Source organism: Trypanosoma cruzi, genomic scaffold (assembly GCF_000209065.1).
Source record: "Trypanosoma cruzi strain CL Brener 1047053516473 genomic scaffold, whole genome shotgun sequence".
Taxonomy (NCBI): Eukaryota; Euglenozoa; class Kinetoplastea; order Trypanosomatida; family Trypanosomatidae; genus Trypanosoma; species Trypanosoma cruzi.
In genome coordinates this window covers 203,332-212,166 of record NW_001849521.1, presented here as the reverse complement: position 1 = coordinate 212,166, position 8,835 = coordinate 203,332, and the positions used below count along the sequence as shown (strand labels likewise).

Below are 8,835 nucleotides of genomic sequence, written 5' to 3'. Positions count from 1 at the left end.
GAAATAATGATGCCAAGAAGCTGTTGAAATGCGACTCTGGTGTAACGCATGAGTTTGTTGCCTCCCGTTTTTCTTTTTGCCCGTATTTTTATTTATTATTATTATTATTATTATTATTATTATTATTTTTACAGGAGGGGCGAGAAGCGGTGATTGAAGCTACGAAAAGATGCTCCGGCGCACGGTTGCCCGTTTCATGGCGTCTGAGGCGATTGGACCGGCACATCCCGATATTCTCTGGGGCTTCATGGACGGGCGCTACGCCGGGCCTGGCTGGGTTAGCTGGATCAAGCAACTGCCTGTGGAAACGCTCACCATGCAAGGTGGGACGTCCATGACAAATATGAACGACCGTGCGGGGGTTATTTTAGATCCAGAGGATCCACGACATTCGATGGCACTTATCCAATGGGGTCCAATGAATCACTATGATGGCGCTTTTATGCAACTCTCTTATGGGGACTACGGGGAAATTAAAAAAGGTTCCCGTCTCATGCAGGTTTTGTATGATCATTATTTAGAACCCTTTTCTATGAATCGTGTGTGCGCCCAGTTGTACTTTTATCAAAAAGTGCCAAACAATTATCACGCTTCTGTTGAAGCCTCTGCAGAGTACATTGGACAAACCGCTTCGCTGGTAGGACAGGTAGTGGTGGGTATGGGCTCCGTTATCATGGAAGGCGTTACAGTGAAGGGTGACACAAATTGTGTTTACATAGCCGAGGGTGTACAGGTGATGGAAAACACATGTATTGTGAGTGATGCACCGACGGATTTGTTAGCTTACCAACGTCATGAGGCTATTAATCCATATCAGCAATGGGACGGAATGGATGGCGTGTGCCGCATAATGCAAAACACAATGATTGAACCAAACTGCTTTCTTGATAGCTGTTCTATTGGTCCATTTAACCGCATCGGCCACAACACCAAAATTCTGAAGGGTGTGACAACAGGAACAATGGTGCATATCCTTCCCGGTAGCGTAGTTACGGCCGATACAAGGATTGGAGATGGGGAACTTTGGGGTGGGGCGCCTGCTGTTAAGCTTGGAAAAGTCAGCAAGTTCGAATGGAAACGCCCCTACTATGCCTCTCTGTTACACAAGGAGTGTGTTGTGGAGTCATACCGCAACATGTCTCGCTATGGAGATCAGGTGGTTTATTTTCAGGACGAGATGGGCAAGCTGGATACTTTGATGCTACAATTTGAGTCTGACATTACACCCTCTGTGAAAGCAAAGATGAAGGAGTTTGTGCAGGGGCGTGAACCCTTTCATCACATGCTTACTCGCATCACGCAGGGTTGGTCTCCTGCCAACCGCCCAGATGATAAGAATTACAACCTTTGTCCCCCACTACCGGCCGTAAAACTCTTTGCGGAGCACAACAACGACTCCTCCGATAGTTCGCTTCACGGAACTTACATGAATATTACGAACATATTTAACGATTTTCGGTGGTAGAAAAGGACGTGGAGAGATTGTCATTATCATTATTATTATTATTTAGTAATTTTTTTTTTCTTTTGTTGTTGCGAAGAAAAGAGAAGGGAATATATTTGTTATTTTTGCCTGCCCGAGTGTGTTTCTCGATTAGCAAAAGGACAAGGCCAAAAATAAAAATAAAAAAAGGGGGGGGGGGGGGGAAAGGTATGGGGCGGTAATTAATGGGATGCAGGATGGGAGGGGATATTGCAGTTAAGTAGTTTAGAAGGGCTTCGGGTATTGCGATTATGCAGAGGGGAGTAAAGGCATGAGAGAAGTTTGATTTGAGAAAATAGAAGTGTCGTAAGGAAGAAAGAACGTGTGTGTGTGTGTGTATATATAGGACCGAGTTTATTGATGCGAATGAGTGGAAATAAGTCAGCATGGCTGTCAATGGTACGGGTGTTGTTGATGTAGTTGTTTAGCGGTGGACGTATGGGAATTGCATTGCAACGCCCATTTTAGTTGCATATTTTCTCTTGTCATTATTGCACATGAGAAATGATTTACTTTTTTTCTTTTTCTTTTCTCTCTTTCTTCCTGCATGCATTTATTTGGGCTGCATGCATCGCACACGTGGTCAAAAGTGCGGTGCTGGAATTACGGTTTGGGGTCTCGATGGGAAAAATGGAATTTCACACACTCGATTTCCGCCGAAAGAGCCCGTACGAGGAGCACGTTGTATGGGAAGAGCTGGATGCGCTACGCGACACCGTAGCGTTTTTGAAACAGCGGCAGGAACAGCAGGCGGCGCAGTGGCGTGTGATGTCCGAAGAGCAGCAGAAGCACTGCACGGACCTGGCGTCTATTTACCAACAGCTTCAGGAGCTGCTGCTCTCTGGCAGCGATGCGGAGGGGAAGAAGCAGAGCGGCGATGCGGTGACGGCATCACAGGAATTCCTCAGAAGTGAGGTCTGTGACTTGCTGCAGAACTTTAAACACCATATTGAGCGGCACACGGCGGAGACGGCCCGGAGGCTCGACGGCTTCCAGAGTTCCCTGGAGGAGATACAGAAGAAGGTGGAACATGACAATTGCCGCGCCGCACGTCAAGAGGAGCGTCTGATGCAGCTGGAAGAACAGCAGAGGGATATGTTGCGGCGTATGTCTTTTGTTTCAACGCTGGAAGATCTGGAGCAACTCCGCGTGACATTTACACAACAACTTCATTCCCTGCAGGAGGATACCGCTGCCACCATAAAACGTCACATGGCGAGTGTTGATGAACGCTGTGCAACACATGAGGTACGATGCCGTGAGGAGCAATTAAGTTTTCAGCGCGAGACAGATCAATCTATAGAACAGGTCACGCACTTGCTGCATGACCAAATCGAGGCTCTTTGCAGTGAATTGAAAACACATGCGTCATCGATAGACGTCAAAACGTCCAACTTTGAGGAACAAACGAGGTGCGAGATGAAGGGGATGCTACAGACGCATTTGGAAAAGACATGCGAACAGGTTCAGGAGGTACATCAAGAATTGAGTAGTAAACATCTGCAACTTGTTGAGGACACGATGGAAGCAGTAGAGAAGATCGTCCACGTAAGTGACGATCTACCACGAAGGGTGTCTTTATTGCAGGACGATATCGCTAACATCCATGACACTCTGCACCGTCATGGAGAGATACTCAATGAACAGTGCCTTCAGGGTTCGCTGCAGGGTGCATTTGACGAGGTGAAAGACTGGTTGCAGGATCTTGAATCTCGGGTGTTGAGTCGTGGTGAGTTTGACGAAGTGCTGGCGAGTGTTGACCGCAAACTTGCCGCACTGAAACGAGAATTTATTCTTTACATTCCTGCTAAGCATCCGGCAGGTCAAAGCATAGAGGACGAAGGTGTTAGTTTTGTATCCACCGCTGCTGGTGTTAGTGGTGGTGGTCGGCAGCCGAGCGAGCGAGGGAGTGAGAAGCGAGGAGGCATTATTTAGCTTCTCAGTCTACACATGCACCCCCTTTTTTATTATTATTTTATTTTGTTTTACTTTCATTTTTGCCGTTGTTGCGTCTCTTGACATCCGCGGGATGGAGCGGTCTTTTGCTGGGATATTTATCCGCTTGAGGGTGTCATCACCTCTTTCCATTACACTGCGATGAACGGCAATGTGGAGTCTTTCATTTTTCTTTTTCTTTTCCCACACACAAGAGGATTTTGTTACTTTTTTTTCATTGTTTTTAAGCAGTAGGAGTGAGCGCAAGAATAAAAAAAAAAAAAAAGGAAACACTGTGGGCCGTGCATCGCCGATGGCGTCGCAGAAGCCGGAGGATGTCACCGTTTCAGATGGCATGCTAGCCAACCTGGAGCGCGAATTCAATGAGGCGATGCAAGCGTTAGAGGGACACGTGAAGTTTGGCTGTTTTCGCGAAGAGTACGAAAAGCTGCACCGGGCTTTACTCAACAGCCATGAGTCGGAGAAGCGTCTGGTGAGGCGCTGTCAGCAGCTGACGCAGGAGCTTATGAGTAATGCTGCCAAGATGCAGGCCGCGGTGAAGCTTGCGCAGGACGACCACACCACCATTGAGGCGCTCAAGAAGGAGACAGAGAAGGCCTGGCGTATGGTGGATGTCGCGAACGAGAAGGACGCCCGCGCGAAGGAGACGATTAAAAAACTTCGAGAGGAGGTCTTCTCGTTGCAGGAGATTGTGGAGAACGGCACCGAACTCACCCCCACGCAGACCGCCACGCTTGAGGAGTTGAAGCTGGAAAAGAAGCGGATGCAGTCGGAGTATGACGAGCTTGTCAAGCAGATGGAAACACTCACGCGGGAGACGTTTGAGTTGGGCCACAAGATGAAGGAGGCGGAGGAGGAGATGATGAAACATCAGGAAGAGCTGCGCCGTGTTACAGATCGTGAAAAGACAGTGCGGCAGGAATACGAAAAGGAGTTAAAGGCGCGGGATCGCTCCAACTTACAGCTGCGGGAGCAACTCCTCCTCGTGCAGCAGCGTGAGAAGGAACTGAAGTCGCATGAACAGTTGCACAGCAAACTTTCTTCCGCTGTCAATCTTTTGCGGTTGCAGCTGCAGGAGGACCAGAACAGACGACAGGCGCTCGCGCAAAAGATTGAGTCGGCGGAGAGGCAATTGTACCACACGCAGCAGTCCTACGATGATGCCGTGGATACAAGAGAGGCCTTAAATGAGCGTCACCGAGAGGTTCGAAAGGAGATTACAGAAGCAGAAAAGAAAGCCGTTGATATTACTGCGGAGAAGCAGCGGACCCATCGGGTACGGGACAATGACTACAAGGAACTTTGCCGCCTTGTGCAGCAGAATGAAGACATACGGCGGGATCAAACGAACCTTGAACGGCAACGGTTAAATGTTGAGAAACGCATCGAAATGGCAAGGAGAGAAAAGGAGGATTTATGTCGTGCGTTTGAAATGATGCAACGGGAAAAGGATTCGCTGAAGAAAGTCTCAGAGAAGGAACGGGAGAAGATGCAGATCATTGAAAAACTGATTGCGAATGAGGTGGAGAGCCAGGCGGAGATAGAGGACGCCATCGCACGTGAGCGTGAGATCGGCACACGTCTACGGCAGACGGTGGCACGGCTGGAGAGCGAACGGGAGAAGTATGTGCATGAGGTCTCGCAGGTCTCCCTGCACCACACGCAGGCACAAGAAGAATTGAAGATCGCCAGCATTACTTGCGAGGAGACCCAAAAGGCGATTGATGACAGTGAGCAGAAACTGAAAAAGCAGCAGAGTCGATATGAACAGGTGCGCTCGGAGCGGAATCTTTACTCAAAGAAACTCATTGAGTCGCAAGACGAGGTGGTGGAGTTGAAGCAAAAGTTCCGCATGATGGACCACCAGATTCTTCAGCTGAAGGAGGAGTTGGCGATGAAAGAGAAGAAGTTTCAAGAGGAGTCTAGCGCGCAGAAGACGTCAAAGGACAAGCTGACAAAAGTTCGCAAAGTTGTCAATGAGCGAACTGCCGCCTTGGATGAGGCGAACCAGCGGTGTGAAAATGTAGGGCAAAAGATCAAACAGCTTGTGAAGGTCATCAGCCGGTGCGACAAGGAGCTCAGTGAGCATCAGCAGCGGTTCCTGGCGGTGAGTGGGGAACGCGATCTCTTAGGCACACAACTTATACGGCGAAATGACGAACTTGCACTTCTTTACGACAAGGTGCGCATGCAGCAGGAGTTGTTGACGCACGGGGAAGCCGCCTGCCGGGCGCGCGTAGAAGACATGCGACTGCTACGATTAAAAATTGAGGACTTGAAACGGAAGGCTTCGATTGCACAGAAACGCGCATTTCACACGGAGTGTCTGAAGGACGAAATCAACCAACTCCAGTACGAGTTGCAGGCACAACGAGCGAAGGTGCAGGCCCTCACAGAGGAGGCGGAGAACCCGAAGAATACGCTCCGCTGGGAAAACATCTCCGGCCGCGATCCTACACCAGAGGAAATCGAAAAAAAAATTGCTCTGTTGCAGCGTCGCCTCATCACCAAGTCTGAGGAATGTGTCGAGAAGGATATGGAGGTTCAGGAAAAGCAACGTCTTGTGACGGAGCTGCAGAACATTTTTGCCCGTCAGCCAGGACATGAGGTGGCACGGCAGCTAAACGTCATGCATAAGGAATTAGGCCATAAGAACGCGGTGATGAAACAAAAGGCGTCTGAGTTGAACATGACATCTACACACATTTCAGAGCTGAAATATGAGGCAGAACGTCTACGACGTGAACTCCACGAAACAAAGAGAAAGTACTATGAAATGCAAATGAGCAACGACAAAATTGCGGAGTATCTTTCACACACCAAAAACACATCGACCTTTTCCGGATTTTGAGATGCAGGTGACGTCGTGGTTCTTGTTCTCTATGCATCACTTTGGAGTGTGAGTCCACAGCGGCACCGAATGCTATTCACCATCATACCATTGTTCTTTGTGTTATATATATATATTTCTTTTCGGGCGATGTGTCTGGGCTTACTTCCTTGGGCGGCAATAACACATACACATACCCAATGCAATGTAAAGGACACTGATTGTAGTGTATCCATTTTATTTAAATGCGTCTTCGCATGTTACTGACTCCCCAGACACACATAACAGACGCTCATTGCCATCATGTGACACACACGCACAAGTAGTGAGAGAGTGAGGGATGTTCCTGTTGCGCATTTATTCATTTGACTGCCCTTTTTTTTGTCTTTGTTTGTCTTTGTTTTTTTTCCATGCAGTTCTGCTCACGCAAGTCGCACTCAAGGACAACCCAACTGCATCCGAATGACCTCTGTGGAATCTGGCGCCAAGGTCCTCCGCATGAAGGAGGGCGACGTGCAGAAGCTCGTTGCCATGCACTGCCACCTCGGCACCAAGAACCGCAGCAACGCCATGAAGAAGTACATCCACAGCCGCACGAAGGAGGGCACGAACATCATTGACCTCCACATGACGTGGGAGAAGCTGATCCTCGCCGCCCGCGTCATCGCCGCGGTGGAAAACCCGCAGGACGTCACTGTCTGCTCTACGCGTCTTTTTGGTCAGCGCGCCATCTTCAAGTTCTCGCAGCTTGTCGGCACGTCGTTCCTGGCTGGCCGCTTCATCCCCGGCACCTTCACGAACCAGATCCAGAAGAAGTTCATGCAGCCGCGCGTGCTGCTTGTCACGGACCCCCGCACGGACCACCAGGCCCTTCGTGAGGCCAGCCTTGTGAACATCCCCGTGATTGCCTTCTGCGACACGGACGCCCCGCTGGAGTTTGTGGACATTGCCATTCCGTGCAACAACCGTGGCCGCTACTCCATCAGCATGATGTACTGGCTGCTGGCCCGCGAGGTGCTGCGCCTGCGCGGCACGATCCCCCGCAGTGTGCCGTGGGATGTCAAGGTGGACCTCTTCTTCTACCGCGACCCTGAGGAGGCGCTGAAGCACGAGGAGGTCAACCAGGCCGCCGCCCCGGTGGCGGAGGTGGACGAGGGCTTCGGCTGGGTTGAGCGCGACAACAACGCCTGGGAGCAGTGAGTGGCGGCCACAGCAGCCACCACGAGGAGGGACGCCTGCAACTCGTTGAGGCTTGGTGTGAGGAACAACAATTGTCATTTATTTTGTTTCTTATTTGTGTTTTGGTGAGAGGGGGCACCGTGCATTCGACAGCGTGATTGCCTTGACAATGCCTGCCCCACCGTCATGATTCCCACTTTGTTTGCATCTCCGGAGAGGGAGAGGGACTGTCTTTGTGCGTGTATGCCGCGCGGAGGTGGGCAATGCCTGTTTACCGAGCAGCGCACGCCCAGCTTTATCTTTTTTCTCTTCTTTTCCTTTTTTTTTTTCCTTACTGCTTTTGTCTGCATGCGACACGTTTTTATATTTTAGGGCTAGGAGGAGGGAGGCGCCGAAGGATCATCTAAAAAGCCAAAATTAAAGCTTATCAAAGGAAAAGGAAACAGAGCAAAAAAAAAAAAAAAAAAACAGAAGAAGAAAAGAAAGGGAATGATTTTCTCTTTTAAGGTGTTGTTTAGCACGCTGCTGATTGTGTGTGTTGTATTTTTTCTCTGTGCGGATCTCTCACGACTGCCAACAAGGGAGAGTGCGATGATCGACATTAGCCGACTTCTTAGCAAGACGGAAGATTGTGAAAGGTGTGGTGAATTTCTGCGCAGCTTGGACGCATTTCAGTTGTCACGGAGCACATTGCTTATGAGGGCTACTGAGGGATATGATAAACCGCACAGCTCCTTTATCCGTGCATGTGAGGAAAACCCAAATAATCTTGGCTGTGACACAGCACTTGACAGGGACCGTACGGAAAGAGCGAAACGAGCATCATTGATTATTTCACAAGTGAAGGAGTTGCATGAACCGAAGGACGAAGGCGTATCTTTACTTTTAAATAACCGTTATAATGACTTTATGAAATACCTTTTGGACGAGAAGGAACAGGAAGGTTGCTTAACGTGCGTTGTAGAAGATGGCCGGTTGGCTCGTCTGATGACAGAACCCGTCGCCGATGCTGTTCTTGGCTACACCTGGTATCATCTTTACCCTATAAATGAGCGACATCAGGCATTCTGTTGGAGGCATTGCGAGGGATTACTTACCTACTTGGAAAGAATATACCTGTATTTTCTTCGGTTTTATGTAACACGGGCAGTGCGATTCCGCCTGATGGCATTACAAAGTGAGTATGCCACTATTGTCTTAATAATGCTACAGTTAGCCTTACTTGTTATAATATTGCAGAGGTATGTAGCTGATGGGAGAGGTGGTACTGGCAGTGGGGCACACTTAGGGGGCAATGCGCACACAGAGAACAATCCGGCGGGAGGGCTGAGGGGTAACGCACGTAGGGCGGCGCTGGGACGTGGGAAGGGCGGTGGTGGGTGGTGGG

At 49.5% G+C, this 8,835-nt stretch overlaps 5 protein-coding genes across 5 annotated transcripts, besides 5 other annotated features; all 5 read left to right on the top strand.

Annotated features, from left to right (window-relative positions):
- Positions 1–8,835: a sequence feature (heterozygous, Esmeraldo-like haplotype).
- Positions 93–131: a microsatellite.
- Positions 170–1,465, top strand: Tc00.1047053509825.40 (hypothetical protein, conserved; the record flags this gene model as incomplete). Its single annotated transcript, XM_800653.1, has 1 exon — positions 170–1,465. One exon carries the CDS (start codon positions 170–172, stop codon positions 1,463–1,465), a length of 1,296 nt encoding a protein of 431 aa, XP_805746.1.
- Positions 1,482–1,508: a microsatellite.
- On the top strand, positions 1,988–3,418 carry Tc00.1047053509825.30 (hypothetical protein, conserved; the record flags this gene model as incomplete). The annotated part of the gene is made up of 1 exon (XM_800652.1): positions 1,988–3,418. One exon carries the CDS (start codon positions 1,988–1,990, stop codon positions 3,416–3,418), a length of 1,431 nt encoding a protein of 476 aa, XP_805745.1.
- Positions 3,446–3,481: a microsatellite.
- Tc00.1047053509825.20 (hypothetical protein, conserved) lies at positions 3,591–6,290 on the top strand (the record flags this gene model as incomplete). The annotated part of the gene is made up of 1 exon (XM_800651.1): positions 3,591–6,290. The coding sequence occupies one exon, from the start codon at positions 3,591–3,593 to the stop codon at positions 6,288–6,290; it is 2,700 nt and encodes an 899-aa protein (XP_805744.1).
- Positions 6,732–7,469, top strand: Tc00.1047053509825.14 (40S ribosomal protein SA, putative; the record flags this gene model as incomplete). Its single annotated transcript, XM_800654.1, has 1 exon — positions 6,732–7,469. The coding sequence occupies one exon, from the start codon at positions 6,732–6,734 to the stop codon at positions 7,467–7,469; it is 738 nt and encodes a 245-aa protein (XP_805747.1).
- Positions 7,898–7,933: a microsatellite.
- Tc00.1047053509825.7 (hypothetical protein, conserved) lies at positions 7,938–8,835 on the top strand (the record flags this gene model as incomplete). The annotated part of the gene is made up of 1 exon (XM_800655.1): positions 7,938–8,835. A coding segment is annotated over one exon (898 nt), but the record flags the coding sequence as incomplete, so codon positions are not given.